Below are 16,452 nucleotides of genomic sequence, written 5' to 3'. Positions count from 1 at the left end.
ACTTATCTTTTATTTCAGTAAGTTATGGCTCATTTAAAATTAAGAGTTATGGTCAAACAGGTCAAATTATACCACTGCTTTGTGAATTTGAAGCTACTTGTGATTCTAAACTAGTAATACCATTTTCAATTCTTACACATTAAATTGGATGAAACACAGCTGTGTAGGTATTAAATATTTCTCATTTCTTTATTCGGAGAAGGAAGGTGCCTTTCTTTCTCCAAGATATTTTACACACACACACACACACACACACACACACACACACACTTTGTTAAATAGGTAATTGACCTACTTCTGAAAATGACTTGAACAATCCTTAAATGCCTAAGCATACGTAAATATAATTTCTTTAAAAATACTTTTTATCTTGAACTATAATTTATATTTTTACTTTGATATTTCAAAATGGCAGTTTACAAATTATTTTTCTTAATCAGAACCCGTCTTATTTTTCATTTTTAATTTATCCATTTTTATCTATATCATAATATATTGATATGTGGTATATTGAAACATCTGTGTAATATTTCTCAGTTTTATTTCTATGTTTGAATATACATCGATTAGTTGTTGCTCTAAAAGTTTTTTTCCTCAAAGTGGTGAGTGAAAGTAGCATCTTTCTCACCTCAGAGAAAGGAGGGTTTGTCTTTGCCAGTATACCTCTTCTGCTCTTTGTAATAGATCATCTTTTAAATTAAAACAGTTACAATAGTGTGTTCATAATTTTTAAAATATCCTCAGTTGTCCTAGGAGTATATGAAGAAAAGAAAGGAGGATCATGTTGCATGTTAGTTGTATTTTACTTTTAGAAGAGCGTTGAAATCTTTATATCAGTACAGTTAAGTCTGTGTGTTCTGTTTGTCCTTATTTGAAATGGCTGCATTATTTTCTATTAACAGATTGTGCAGTTCATTTTTTCTGCTCCCGCGGTGGGCATTTATTTTTTTAGCCATTACAAGTGCTTGTAGTGCGCCTCCTTGAACATACATTTTTGTGTATGATGAATGGCATATGTTGAATTTATATGTAGATTTATTGTTCCTTTTCTAATTTTGTAGAAACAGTTACTAGGTTATCATGTATGCACACTTAAAATTTTTATTATTCTTGCCAGATTGACCTCACAAAGTATTTTCATTTATGCTTCTGTGTTACATGTAAATGCTGTTTGTTTTTTCAGTATTTTTGTGGGTCTGTCCGTGGATTTGTGCCTCTTTGATTGCAAGGGAAATGGAGCGTGCATGTCCTTAATGACTCTTTAAAGAATTGTTTTCTTTCATATCTTTTTTGACTTTTCTTGTCTTTCAGTGATTTTCTTATTGGTAAGTTCATTTTGCTGTTTTGGTTTTTAATTAATGAAAGCTCTATAATAAATGCTTCAAATTATTTTGGCATGAAAAGATTATTTTCTAAAATGAGTATTGTCAGTATATAAATTTTTCCTCTTTTAAGTGGAAATTATCCATTTACTTGTTGGCCAGATTTTCTGAACTGTAAGATTCTGGACACCAAGGGTGACTATCTTTTCCATACAAGGCCTAGAAGAGTGAGTACCTGAATATAGTAGGTTATCAGACAGACAGATAATGAATGAATGAAAGGAATAAAAGCATGTTTCTGTATCTATACTTTGTTTAATGGGGCATGGTAGAATTGCATGGTTGAATGCTCAAGGTTACTTTCTTAAAATTTTTAGTCATATTTTCTTGTCCTTTTAAAATTACTTTTGAACTTTAACATTTTATAGAAGATGGACTATAGCTACTCTACAGAACTGAAGTTAAAGTTTCTTAGGTGAGAAACACCAAAAATTAAAAATTAATGGAATTAGAAACTTCAGTGAATGGTCAATTAAAAGACATGTTACCATTTTATGCCCTAAGTGTGGGATTATAATGAACAAGAGTATCTGGGATTACTCAAAGCAGGCCATTTATGAATATCTGCTTCCTACCATAGATAACTGTGAATATAATTTAGAAACTGATTGTAGCCAATAGTTCTTTCCTATAATGAATGGTACACAAGAGAGATTTTGAGAGGGCAAGAGAATATAACTTACATTTCTTGTAGCTTTTAAAAGATCATTTTATATCCTTCTAACTACTAAAGTGGAAGAATAATGAATGTAAATTAATTACTTAAGTCTTCCTCTGCTTTTGACAATCCATTAGACCTAAGACCTCTCGAAAATTAGCAGTAAGCTTCCCTTGTTGTGAGTAGTTGATTAAAAGGGCATGGCTGTGTATTTATGAGGGCATCTAGCAATGGCACCCCACTCCAGTGCTCTTGCCTGGAAAATCCCATGGACAGAGGAGTCTGGAGGGCTGCAGTCCATGGGGTCGCTAAAAGTCGGGCACGACTGAGTGACTTCACTTTCACTTTTCACTTTCATGCATTGAAGAAGGAAATGGCAACCCACTCCAGTGTTCTTGCCTGGAGAATCCCAGGGACAGGGGAGCCTGGTGGGCTGCCGTCTATGGGGGTCGCACAGAGTCGGACATGACTGAAGCAACTTAGCAGCAGCAGCAGGCAAAGTGCACAACCATTTGATGCCTAAAAATCTTTGTTATATCACTGCTAAGGTGTCAGTTGTAACTGAGGAGTGCTTATCTTTTGGCATGATGGCCTGACTATAAAATTTCTTCTCTGAAGTTATTTTTTTTAAGTTATTTTAATGTATATAATCAGAGTTCGCTTAGTCCTGAAAACTTTCAAATGATTGTTTTTTTTCTTTTTTGAAACTTATTTTTTAAATTGGAGGATGGTTACTTTACCACGATCTGTTGGTTTCTGCTGTACATCAGCGTGAATCAGCCACAGGCATACGTGTGTCCCCTCCCTCTGCACCCAGATGACTTGTTTGTATGCTTATGTGTACCAGTGCAGAGACCTTGTAAGTTTCTGCACCCAGGGTTTTTGCCTCTTCATATTTTTTTTAAAGGTTTATATATAAGACTTTCAATACTTTAAAATCTGTATTGTAGATATAAAGCATTTACTCCTTTTTTGATTTTATACTGTTTGCTTTATAGTTAGCTTAAGATTATTCAAGGAGAGAATGGGTTCTAGCCTTTTGCTGCTTGGTTCTTTTACTCCTTTTACCTATTATTGTCTGCTGGTGTACCTATTCCTCTTGGGAAAAATATAGTGACTGCATTTTATGTTCATTATTTGTGTCAGTATTTGTTGAGCATGTTGAATCTATTAGAAGAAATTTATTAATTTTTTCTTTATTACCTTTTTTAGCATAACTTGTTGAGACTCTGGGTTGCTTAGTAGCCTTCCCTCCTTACTCCCCTTAACTGCCTTGCCTTGTGTGGTGGTAACAGAGTTTGATGTGATGCTGTCTTTAATAAAATTTTATAATTGAAAGAGAGGAAATAACAGAAACCTAATTAATTTTTCTTAACATTTTTATTTGAAGCAAGTAAAGTAATTCAGGTACTGTAGAAGGCGATAACTGGTTAAAAGTGTTGTCAGTTGCTGCAGATTTCTTTCAGGGTGGGGAATGACGTAGATACTAGTTTACGGCTATGTGCCATTATTGAAAGGGCCAAATTCTTATTTTTCTTGACTTACAATGCTGTTTTCAATAAATCCCAATTTCTAACATTTGTTTTGAGGTATAAAATACATGCATATGAATATTTATGATGTGTATATATTTATACAGATTAACATCTGTATAAGCCTGATCCAGAAAGAACACATTGATTTAAGTAAGATTGTATCACAAGATTCCACTGGTGATTTCTAACTTCTGTAGGACCTTAGAGTAAACAAAACTCATTACATTTAATCTTTGATATCTAAGAGATAGTTAGTTTCCACTTAAGTAGTAATTGTTAACTAAGACAGTATAAATGTGGACATTAATAGAAAATAAAGATGTAGTAAAAATCATACCATATTGGCTGTTTCAGCATTTTTAAATCAGGTGTCTGATTTTATGGTTAGCTCTTCAGCCTTTTACTTTAATGGTCTCTGTGTTTTAATTTCCTTTATCTTTTTTTATGAGGAACATTGCTTATATAACAATGTGAAAGTTGCTCAGTTGTGTCTGACTCTTTGTGAGCCCACGGACCATACAGCCCATGAAATTCTCTAGGCCAGAATACTGGAGTGGGTAGCCTTTCCCTTTTCTAGGGGATCTTCCCAATCCAGGGATCGAACCCAGGTCTCCCACATTGCAGGCGGATTCTTGACCAGCTAAGCCACCAGGGAAATCTCAATTTATAACTATGTAAGTGAAAGTGAAGTCGCTCAGTCGTGCCCAACTCTTTGCGACCCCATGGACAGTAGCCTGCACCAAGGTCCTCTGTCCATGGGATTTTCCAGGCAAGAGTACTGGAGTGGGTTGTCATTTCCTTCTCCAGGGAATCTTCCTGATGTGTATAATTAATTATATAATGTAGAAGTAAGATAAAGAATTTTTTTTTTTTGATGGATGCTTTCTTTCCAGCTGAATATCTTGGTATATATCCAGAATATTGGCACATCTTGATGATCAAACATTTAAAAAGATAAATTAAAAAATATTAATTTTAGTCACTTAGAATCTCTCTCAGGTTAAAATACAAGATAGGAAATTCTAACTTTAGAGCCTGGTGTTTCCAGTTTCTAATTTATGCTTAGATGTCTTTCTCTGTTCAGCATCGTTCTTGATATTTGAATTCCCATAGTTTTTAGGTATGTAAGATGTGAATCTTTTTTTTTAAGTCAATAGATGGGGACAGATTACCGGCAAATTAAGGTATATACGTAATGTAAAATGTGTGATCCTGTTTCATCAGATTTAGTTACTTTTTGGAATTAAAAGGAATATTTTAAAAAACATTTTTTGTTTGGTTTCACCATAGTTGGTCCCTGGAGGGTTTGTGCCTTCTTAAAATCTACAGTAAATAGCAGATGAAATTGGGATAATGATAGGAACTAAGATTTATTCATAAAGTATTTCAGGCCCTGAGTGATTTATGGGCTTCCCTGGTAGCTCAGCTGGTAGACTGCCTGCAATGCAGGATGCCCCAGTTTGATTCCTGGGTCAGAAAGATCTGCTGGAGAAGGGATAGGCTACCGACTCCAGTATTCTTGGGCTTCCCTGATGGCTCAGCTGGTAAAGAATCATCCTGCAGTGTGGGAGACCTGGGTTAGACCCCTGGGTTGGGGAGGTCCCCTGGAGACGGGACTGGCTGCCCACTCCAGTATTCTGGCCTGGAGAATTCCATGGACTGTATATATAGTCCATGGGATCGCAAGGAGTTGGACACAACTGAGCGACTGTCACTTCAGGTGGTTTATATGCATTATGTATCAGCGCTCATGGTAATTACTTAAGAAATGTGTTTTCAGAATCCCTGTTCGCCAGAAGAGGTGGTGAAGATTTTAAAGAGGTAAATTCAACCTGGGCACAGTGTCCCAGACGGTTAGCCAGTATATATATATATATATATTTTAAAGCCATACTACCTTATATGTAACTAGTGTTTTATTAGATGTTGTAGACATACTTTTTTGGGATTTGCTTAACAAAATGCATGCTAATCATATCCTTATTAAGTTTTTTTCTTCCAGTTCCTTATGTAATCTTAATTTTCATCTTTTGATATAGACAAGTAATATATAGGTAATGCAGAGTAAACAATGCATTTTAAATAACTCAAAATATTTTTCTACTTAATTGTTTTACAGTGTACCTTTACGAATAAATACCTTTCCCTGTTCTCCCAATTTCAGGATTCTGGTTCATATTTTTCATTGAGGGTTAGTCGCTTCCATTTTTGCTCTTTTTTTCTTCTTAGCACATGTCTTAATTTAGCTAGTGATAATTTTTTATTAGAAAAATTGTTAATGTTTTCAGTAAACTGTCTTGTGTGCTTCTCTGTAGTGGAAGAGAAACAGAAAGCAGACCTTTCATAGAGTTGTACTGATACCGAGCATTCATTTTGGATTTACCTGGTTTATTTTTATACCTTCTTTTAAAGACCCACCTCAAATTAAGCGTTCCCATGTTTCTGCTCAATTCCCTGGCATACAACTTATTCTTTCTCTGTAGCACCATGTACACAATTTTATTAGCATTTGTCGTCATAATTGTTTACCTTAAGTGTCTTTCAAGTCTGCTATTGAGTAAACTATCTTTATAGTCGGCTCTCTTGTTTACATGAAAGATTAAAAGTACTTTATGAAGAGATCTTCAATGCAGTTGTCAAAATTATAATAATTATTTCCCGTGGGTACTTTGATTTATGGGAAGTGTTTGTATTTTAAAACTGTTCACTTGAGTGAGAGTTGTGTAACATCTTAGTGCCATCTATTGGACACTTGGTAAAATGACTTAAAAGGCTTGAAAATGTCTTAATTGTAAACTTATTTTGTCCTAGGCTGGCATGTTATGCAAACATAATACATTTTTCTTTCTAAAGCAATATTGACATTTACCCACAAATACAGTGTTAATAATTGACTACCATTTTACCTACTTTTCTAGAGAAAATTAGCCAAAACATTTTAGTCTAAAACCATGATTAAGCAAGAAGTTGGAAGATTCTCATCTTTTATGGTTAATTTTAATTTAAGAGAAACACTGCTGTCAGTGTGTAAAGGAAATTTAGTTGAAGGAATAGATATAAATAGACAGTATCTGTTTAAATATTTGGTAAATAGTATTTGAGTGTCCTTAATACTGGATCCTACTTTGCTTATTTTGTAAAATGTATAAAAACTTTTGATTACAGTATCACTCTGAGATCTTCAGTGAGGGAATAGGGTTGGGGGGGGAGTATGTGGGTGTTTAGGATTTGGAAAGCAATGAGCTCAACGAGGGGCAACGTACTGGTGTGCCACTAATATTCTGAAGTCAATGATGGTTCTGTATATATATAATATATTGAATGTCATGTATATGAAGAGATCCTGCCCTTAAGCTTTCAGTCAAATGTGAAAAAAAGACACACTTTGGAAAAACAAGATACTTTATTTTGACAGTGTATTTTACTCTGATTTTGAAATATAAAAAAAAATATGACTCAGAAACTCACATAACTTTGCTAAAAGAATAGTATGGATGCTAAGAATATAAGAGCTAAATATTGTTGGTCCAGCTAGAAAATGTACATTTATAATTTTATGTGTGCGTGATATATAGTGGGAGAGAGAACATGGAATTTGAAGTTTGAGAAACCGGAGTTTGAGTTCTGCCCTATTAATCACTAAATTGCCTTCCATTGTGGGAGAGAAAGAATTTTGTGTTGAACTGCCTGTAAACAGTAAATGACTTTGTAAATAATAACTATTAATTTGAGGCTTTGTAATTTTCTTTATAAGGAGAATAAGTAGATTTCATGTGACAAATACTGAAGTCTGAAGTTTACATACACGTTTTAGCTGCGTTTATCATTATCTCTTGAGATTTTGCTATTCATATTGTAATTCTGAGGAATGCTAATAGTGTGTGAGATAAAAACTCACTGATTTATAAAATCAGTTTAGGTCCAGTTTATGTCTCAGATTTGTATTTTCTATGATCAAGTGAAAATTTGATTGTGGTTGTAAGTATTTGGTAAAGTTGTCAGTAAAGGTACTTATCAAATATATATATAGTGTGTGTGTTTGTATGTATTTTAAGTTTGATGAAACATGTAGGTTGTATATAAAATGTTATTATGGAGCAGAACCGTATAATACTTTTTCATTGGAATCACTTTTCATATTCTGATAACAAAACATTTGTAGTTTATTTGAACACTGTAAAAAAAAAAACTTGGTGTGCAAAAGAATGCTTGAGAAAGTTTATGTATTAAATAGACTCTCACTTGTTTGTGTTGCCTCTCTTATAAACTTAGAATTGAATCATCAGAAATAAGAATGTTGAAATTTTTTCTCAGTTTTGAAGCTTTCTGTTCATTTTGGATGTTCTTTTTTATTGCTTTTTAAGGGATGGGAGGGGGAAATTGTTTTTTTTTTTTAAAGAGAATAGGTGTGCTTATTGTTCTGCCTAATTTTAGGTGATTCATCCATTCATTTGTAGCATTTTCTTTTGTAGCTTAACATGGGTGACTAGATAAAGCTTGAAATGGCGAGAGTAATGTTTCTAATTTTCTTGAAAATTAATAACCTTAAACTATAAAATTATATTCTTTTGTAGTATACCTTTTACTATTCAGCGACTATGTGAATTACTAACAGATCCAAGGAGAAACTATACGGGAACAGACAAATTTCTCAGAGGAGTAGAAAAGGTATGTATTGTATTGTGGAATTATATTAAACTGTAGCATAATAGATTTTCTTTGAATACACTCTATTTCAGGCATCTTGTCTTGAAACAGGTTTTTCAGCCTACCTGAAGTTTTTCCCAAATTGTGTTCTAAGTTTCGGAGAAAGATTTAATAAGAGGGAGGCAGAAGAATGCTTGGGAAAAGCAGTTTATTATTGTCTCTTGGAAATTCTTAATATATCTTAACATATTAACAGCTCTGAGAAGTTCTGTAATTGATATCTTAAAAATAGTGGGTTTTGCAAATTTATCTATAGAATTCTTTAGTTCTAGAATTCGGAGGTACACAACTTGGAAAATCACTAATACAAAGCATTTAAGTTAGGTATTGAGAAGGATTATGTCACATTTAAGAATACGAGAAGAATTAGTTTTTTTGTGGGTGAGGAGATGTTAGAGAGCAGAGCATTCTGAACAAAGGAAATAATCTGAGAGAGAACTACATTCACAGTGAGGGAATGAAGAGCCTGTCACTGGCTTGTGTGGAGCGAAGAATGAATGGCGGAGCTGCATGTGAACTGCGATTGTGGACCATTGCTCTGCTAATCCCCATAGCGATTGATCCTAAAATGTAGTCTAGGATACATTTTAAGGTTCTTTTCAAATCCGTTTATTTTACCCTTGGAGCAGGAATCCAAAATCATTACCTAGTGATTTAAAATAGATCTTAGGGTCTAACTGGATTAATGTGTTTGTTGAACTCTGAGGGCAGGGAACCGAGATGGTTCTTCAGTACTTAGCAGTTGAAAGACTTCAGTACTTAAATTTTGGCTCTCTTTGGATGCAGAGGCGGTGTCACAGTAGTCATCGTTGTGTGACTGCGGGCCAGTTACGCATCCAAGTCTCGGTTTCCTCATCTGTAAAATGTGGACCATAATAGGTCTGTGAGGAGGATTAAATATAAAGGTCGTACTTTGGCTCAGCAAGCTTTCAATGAATATTAAACTATTGATAAAGTTATCATTATCAGGAATGTTATAAAAAGGTTTGCGTCTCTTTCCCTGAAGTGTATCGTGCTACACATCAAGCTTTTGAGTGGGTACTGCTTTACAGGGAAATTTATTATTATAAGGCCTAAGTACTTCAACCTCTAAATATCTCGGTGTGATTCTATCTAAAATAGGAGAACATGGTTCTGTTCTATTACATATAGTACATAAAATACATAATGTCAGGGCTCCAAAGCAACTAAGAAAAAAATGAGACTGACAAAACAAATCCCTTAGTAAGTTATTAGATTTTCATCTGTTGCTACTGTTTTAGTTTTTGTTTTTTTATTGAAGGTTTTTGTTTTTAGCGATTGCTTTTATTAGTAAAAATGTAATACATGGAAACTTGATACCAGGGTGATTTTGGGAAATTAAAAACAGGTAAACTTTATGTTGTACATTTCCTCATATTAATCAGTAAATTTTGTTATTGCAGAATGTGATGGTTGTTAGCTGTGTTTATCCTTCCTCAGAGTAAGTATAGCTACTTTTCTTTTTCCCTAGTATATTATATTTTTTCATTTTTAATATATGTCTTAAAAATACATTGCAATTATTTTATATATAATTAAGCATGGTAACATTTGTAAATACTTAGGAAACTACCAACCAGTTCCCAGAGTAGAATATTATCAGTAAACATTACCTGTGGGGTCGCACAGAGTGGGACACGACTGAAGCGACTTAGCAGCAGCAGCAGCATGTATTTTTCCAGTGAAAAGATTTGTATTAAATAGAGTCATGACTTATTGCAGTCTTAACATTGTTGGATTTATGTACCATCCTGATGACATTGCTCTTCATGATGCACTGTTAATTCCGATTGTCACAAGTTATATAGTAAATTTAGGTAGCCATGTAGGGCACATTCCTTGGGGGTACCACTGGTATTTTACTAGGAGTGGATGTCCTGGGATTACAAAAGGTTTAGTGCAGTGTCCATGGCTTCCACTGAATGTCAGTAATGTCCCCCCTACTTCCACCAAAAAATGTATTTATTCATTGCTGAGTGTGTTCCCTAGGATATGGAGTGAAGGAAGAGGGATTGTAGGAAAATATTGCCCCCTGTTGAGAAGCATTGGATTAATGGTTAAGATACCTGATTTCATAGAACGATTATGGTGAATTTGTTTCCAAACTCTTGAAGAATATATTTGTATATTGTTAAATGAGATACTAGGATAATTTCATGGTTATTTCTCTGAGAAGTCTTTTGTTTGATTTTGTGACATTGAAGTCTTACAAAAGATCTTTTAGACCCTTGACTCTCATCAAAGTTAACTGAACTATCCATAAAAAAAAATTTTTCCCTCTCACAGGAAGAACAATTCCAATAGTTTAAATCGAATGAATGGTGTTATGTTTCCTGGAAATTCACCAAGTTACACTGAGAGGTGAGATTATTAATTTTTTATTATTCAAAGAGCTGCAGTTTCTTAATTTTGAATAGGGAACTCAGTGTACTTTTTAAAAATTGGGAATTTTATGGCAAGTATAGGATGATATACCAAAAAGAATTAATTTGATGACCCTTGGTTCTGAAAGTATGTTTGTGATGTGTGCATATAAACCTTGGGAGGGATGACTTTTTTACAAAAAATGGGAAAATGATGTTCATTTCTCTTACCATAGGTCTAATATAAATGGGCCTGGGACACCCAGGCCGCTTAATCGACCAAAAGTTCCTTTGTCAGTTCCCATGACAACAAACGGCTTGCCTGAGAGCACAGACAGCAAAGAGTCAAAGCAGAATGAGGACAAAAATCACAGGTGTGTATGTGATTTATTTTTGAAAACAAATGTTTTCCCGAAAAAGTTACATTTATGGATGGTTTTTCAGCACTCCTTATTTATTATTTACAGTTTACTGTTGTTTTAAGGAGGAGAAAATATTTCAATGCACTTAAAAAGGGCATTAGCATTTGCTGACAATGGGCAGAGAAAAGACTTAATTGCTTGTTTGGGAAGATTCTATAATAGGGTGTTAAGAAAATGATCATGATACATTTTTTTCTTTTAGAAAATTACTTGGAGAAGATACTTGTAAATGAGTTCAAATTCTGTGGATCATTTCTCTTCGTAGATCATAAAAGGAAATCTTTTTATTGATATCCCATCTCAGAATTTCTTACCACATTAAGGGAAAGAAGTGAGTTGAGAGGAATTAAGAGTATGTCTCAGTGGGGAATTTGTAGTTTTATTGTAAGAGGACATTTAACTCACTGAAGAATTGAACACAAAGGTCATGTAATTTATTGAGTAGTCCTAGTGGGAAATGTTTAACAGTTGAGGTGTCCTTGGAATTATTCTCTTGTTTTCCTTTGCCAAGATGTTACAATTTAACTTGCACAGTGAAAGTCACATATTATTAGATCTCAAAAATAGAATGTAAAGGATGAAGAAACAGTTTTATTAATGACACTTTTAAAAATATTTGCAGTGACTCTTCAACATCTGAATCAGAAGGTTCCTCGGTGAGCCCTATGAAAAATAAACATCCAGATGAAGATCCTGTGGAGGCAGAAGGGCATGAGGTAAAAAGACTCAGGTTCGACAAAGAAAGTGAAGTCAGAGAGATGGCCAGTCAAACCTCTTCCAGTGAAATTTCTTCAGTTATGGTAGAAGAAACAGAATCTCCGTCTTCATCTCAGAATAAAGACAAAGAAAGTAGTTGTACCAGGCAGCACTGTACAGAAGAGGATGAGGAAGAGGATGAAGAGGAAGAAGAAGGTATTTAGAGACCATCTGTAAAAGGGTGGAGTAAGGAGATCCTCAAATTCTTGTACTTCATTTTTGCGTGAAAGAATTTAACATAATGGAGCTCCTTATAATGCTGATGTTGGGTTTTTTCTCCCACCTGTATGTAGTTGCTGCTGAGTTTCAGGGGATATGATTTGAACTGTAGAATATCAGAATTCATGAAACTTAACTGTGGAGGTATTTTGAAAATCAAATTTAACTACAACAACATTTGCTTATTTTTAGAGTCTTTTATGACATCAAGAGAAATGATCGCAGAAAGAAAAAATCAAGAGAAAGAATCTGATGATGCCTTAACTGTGAATGAAGAGACTTCTGAGGAAAGTAATCAAATGGAAGAATCTGATCTGACTCAAGTTGAGAGAGGTTTACATTCTGAAGGTAGTGAAAACACAGGCCCTGTAAGTAGTGGTTCTGATTGCCATGAAACAGAAGAATTAGTAGGATCCAATACCAGTAAAAGTGGAGAGATTCTTTCAGAATCATCCATGGAAAATGACGAGGCCACGGAAGTCACAGATGAACCAATGGAACAAGACTAACTATTTAGAGATACTTAGATGCAGTATTTTACATACAGTTCTGGTTTTACACTGTATAAAACGTTTATGTAATAAAGTGGACCTTTAGTTTTACAAGAGAAGCAGGTTGTAAAATAAAATACTTTATGGGGTAAATTCTGAAAGAGTTATTCATGTGAGAACTGTGAATATCAGCTCCTCTGGGTCCTGCTTACCGCTGACTTTTTTTTGGTCTGGTCAAATCAGTGGTTTGTGTATAGATTTTTTTTTTTTTAGGGTTAAAAATTTTAAACTGGAAAATAATTATAATTTTGAAAACTTTTTTGGAGATGATCACATTTAGTTTATTACATATGCAAGGAAGCTTTTGTCTTGTCTCTTTCTGACAGCTCTAGTGGTTTTCATATTTTGGTCATAGTTTCAGCATTTTAACATGTGAACTATAGGGTTTCATGCTGGTTTCCAGATTTTATTGTTTGACTATGTACAATGGAACTTTAAGTCATATATACATATATATATTATTCTAAGGGGGAAATGTTATATTTTTCTGTTTCTATAAGAGATGAATACAGTGGATACTTTTTCTATTGGTAATGATTGAGTTCACCTCTTTCAGAAGACAGTTTCTTTCTCTTCTGAGTAATTCAGATAAAATCTGGCCCCTGTGAAACCCTGGAAATCTTAAGTCTGTTGAAATACCAGGTTAAACACATTCCAAGAGATCTGTTCAAACTAAATTCTTTTGTATACTTCTGAGGTGCCTGAGAAAAAGACTTCATTATTTATGAGCAAATGTGCTTTATCTTGGAAATTGTGTTCGAACATTAGCTTACTATTTTGTAGAATGAATGCTTATAAAGCTGACATGAGACCATCTCAGAAGAACCAAGCTGGTTCCTTTACTTTTTACTTGCTTTTCTGAACATTGTGAATATTACACATTTCTTTCTAAATTATTCTAGAGTATACAGATGTCAATGGTATGAAACACCACTGTACTGGAAAAATTAATATATTACTTTAGTAATGTACCGGAGCTAAATGACTGAAGCTTTAGGGGTGCATAGAAGCCACCATAATTTGTATGACATTTTGAAGTGAATTAAATATTTTTGAACATGCTTCTTCGACAGCCAGTGTTATATTTTTCAGATCAACACAAAGCACAATGGTTACTCTTAAACTCAATATTTTCAAATTCACATATTTAAAAGTCATGTGCAAGCTGCAGCTTACCCTGTCTAAATTACTGGCTGCCAAATTTATACCTGTTTCTTCAGCTGTACCTTTTGATATTTAGAATTTTTAAATTTCTGTAAAGTAGATTTTGTAGAATGTAATGTGTTCACTGCCTTTGTGAAGCGGTATATAATTGTATAATTTCTGTGTGTAAACTGAATGCTTGGGCTTTCAATACAGTATTCATATAAAGCAATAAATATTAATGTTATGAAATACTCGAGTACATTTTTATCAAAATATACAAGAATCCCTTTTTTAATTTCAGATACCTGAAGTACACAGATGAACTTAAAAACCGATGCAAACACTTTCTCACACTGTATCATATGCTCTGGGGTGACTTGGGCAGCCACCACAAGTTTTGCATTTTGACTACTTCAATTGCTATGACTAAAAATACCAAAATGAGTTGGCTCCGTTTACGTCTGTCGGGTATTATACTACTGACTGACTTGATTGTCAGGTTCACAGCAGCTAGATGATCTATTTGTGAAATATGTCTCATAGTTGAAATAAAAACTGAGTATTGATTTATTTACTGTATCCAAGAGAAGAAAAATCACACATTGTAAATTTTTTAAAGAACTTTGCAAAAATGTTTAAAGCAGATTTTAAATGTGACATTCATTTGTAGCGACCTATTCTTTATTTTGTTAAGGGATATTTTGCCAATGAAAACAGATTTTAAACATTTTAAGTTTAGAAATTTTGAAATTTTCTTTAGAATATTTATGAAATCATTGTCAATAAACCTATTCTTTAAGATCCTGTGACCTTTTGATATTTTTTATTTTAATTGTGCCATGGACCACTTGTAAACTGAATTACTTTTGTTGGATATAAGTTGAAGACTTAGCATCATGACTTTGAGGTCTGTGGTTTTATTTGTATACTTGCAGTTGCTATTTTTGCAAGGGCAAATGTATTTCTTTATTAAATAAAGTACAATAATGGTGAATGTACCAAAATGCCATCACTCAACTCTATGAGAGATCTGCATTTTAATCTATAGTGTAATAGTTTTAATATTTATTAGATATTCTTATGTTGATCATAGATCAAACTTGTTGCTGTTTATACAGATAATTGTAGAATGCTCATGGAATATTTTAGGTTAGATGGGATACTTCTGTAGTTAAACTGGGAAACCTTGTTCAGCTGGTTACTGATGTCTGGTGGGAAGTAAACTTCCTCATGTTTGCATAGATGCACTTACATAGACTTTGCTTCATGAACGTGTCAGTTCTGATAGTAACTGATTCAGATGTGTACTTTTAAAAGGCTAATTTTAGGAACATTTTCTTAACACACATCAGCAAAGTCAAAAGATCTAAATGAAGAAATAAGACCTTTGATTAAAAATATTATTTTCTGTTTGTCTTGAGCAGATTGTTTACCTGTTAGACTCTAGACTCTGAACCCAGCATGTAAAAGAATTTGAAATGCTGATGAGAGTGAGAATATATATGTAATATGTTTTTAGCACTTTTCCTTTTAAAAACATAAAAGCATCCTAGAACATTTTTTAAAATAAATCTTTGGTTCTGAAAATATTGGCGAACAGAAATGAGCAGTGGGAAGTGTCCTATTTTAAGTGTTGATTATTAGATAAATTTAATCCACTTAGGGTTTATTGTAACTAGGCCTTTGAAAAGTGTGGATGGAGGATTAGAATTGCCTATCGGAGCTATGAAAACCCTCTGGCTTGGAAAGGCATCCCAGAAATTCTGGGTAAGAAGGTGTGGCCTATTAAAACATGGAGGTTCAGAGTATTTTGTTTTGCTGGTGTAGATAGGCATGTACTTATGCATTTTTGCATTTGTAAAATCAGCAATTTTTCAGATAATGTAATATACTAGTTTACTTATAAAGGTACTTGGGGCAGAATCTAAAGCTATGATGTTTGATTTTAAGAAATGTAATTTGTGGTAAGGACAAAAATGCAACTTGTAGAACCAAAGGAAATAAAAAATTCTGGATAGTGTTTCAAAATGTCTTCTGAACAGGAGTTTCGTAAATACATTGGTTTTGATCAAATGAAGCTCAGTTCTCTATTGAGATTTGTGCTAATCATAAAATGATTGAATGCAAAAACACCTTGTAATTTCATATGGACTTATTATAATTAGGTTTATTGGATTATTGGCCTAATAAGAATGCTAGTATGTATTGGTTAGAATATATCTAATATTTCACATTTTAAAAATAATTAGTACACTTTCTTCAGAATTTTCTTTTATTTCAACTTGGAGCCTAGATTACTTTGCCAAATAAATGTATTATTTTCGTAATGCAATAAAATATAAATTAGAAGAATTAATCTATGTGTCGAGTTACTTTATTTGCCATAATTGTGTGAAATTAATAAAAATACATTTTCACTTCTGAAAATACTGATGAACAGAAATGAGCAGTGGGAAAGGCCTGTTTTGAATGTTGATTATTAGATTTAATCTATGGTTTATTAAATGCCTTTGAAAAGTGTGAGTGGAGCATTAGAATTGCCTGTCGGAGCTATAAAACCCTCTGGCGGCTTGGAAAGGCAACCCAGAAATTCTGGGTAAGGAGGAGTGGCCTGTTGGAGCATGGAGGTTCAGAGTATTTCGTTCTGCTGGTGTAGGTTGGTTTTGCTTCTCCTCTCAGCCCCCTGTCTTCT

The 16,452-nt window shown here is 33.7% G+C and overlaps 1 protein-coding gene across 3 annotated transcripts in view; it reads left to right on the top strand.

Annotated features, from left to right (window-relative positions):
* PPP4R2 (protein phosphatase 4 regulatory subunit 2) overlaps nt 1–16,030 on the top strand; it is a 55,024-nt gene extending 38,994 nt beyond the window's left edge. For 2 of the 3 annotated variants that reach the window (XM_068981707.1, XM_068981706.1), the window contains 6 exons: nt 8,150–8,243; nt 9,707–9,744; nt 10,590–10,664; nt 10,903–11,040; nt 11,711–12,000; nt 12,256–16,030. In XM_068981707.1, coding sequence (XP_068837808.1) covers nt 8,150–8,243; nt 9,707–9,744; nt 10,590–10,664; nt 10,903–11,040; nt 11,711–12,000; nt 12,256–12,572 — 952 coding nt within the window. In that variant the 3' untranslated portion in view covers nt 12,573–16,030. The remainder of the gene's footprint in view (nt 1–8,149; nt 8,244–9,706; nt 9,745–10,589; nt 10,665–10,902; nt 11,041–11,710; nt 12,001–12,255) is intronic. The other variant, XM_068981705.1, reaches the window with a different exon arrangement.
* Nucleotides 16,031–16,452: the final 422 nt, after the last annotated feature.

Source organism: Capricornis sumatraensis, chromosome 10 (genome assembly GCF_032405125.1).
Source record: "Capricornis sumatraensis isolate serow.1 chromosome 10, serow.2, whole genome shotgun sequence".
Lineage (NCBI taxonomy): Eukaryota > Metazoa > Chordata > Mammalia > Artiodactyla > Bovidae > Capricornis > Capricornis sumatraensis.
Note: the sequence above shows the minus strand (reverse complement) of the source record. Positions and strands in the feature narration are given on the sequence as shown.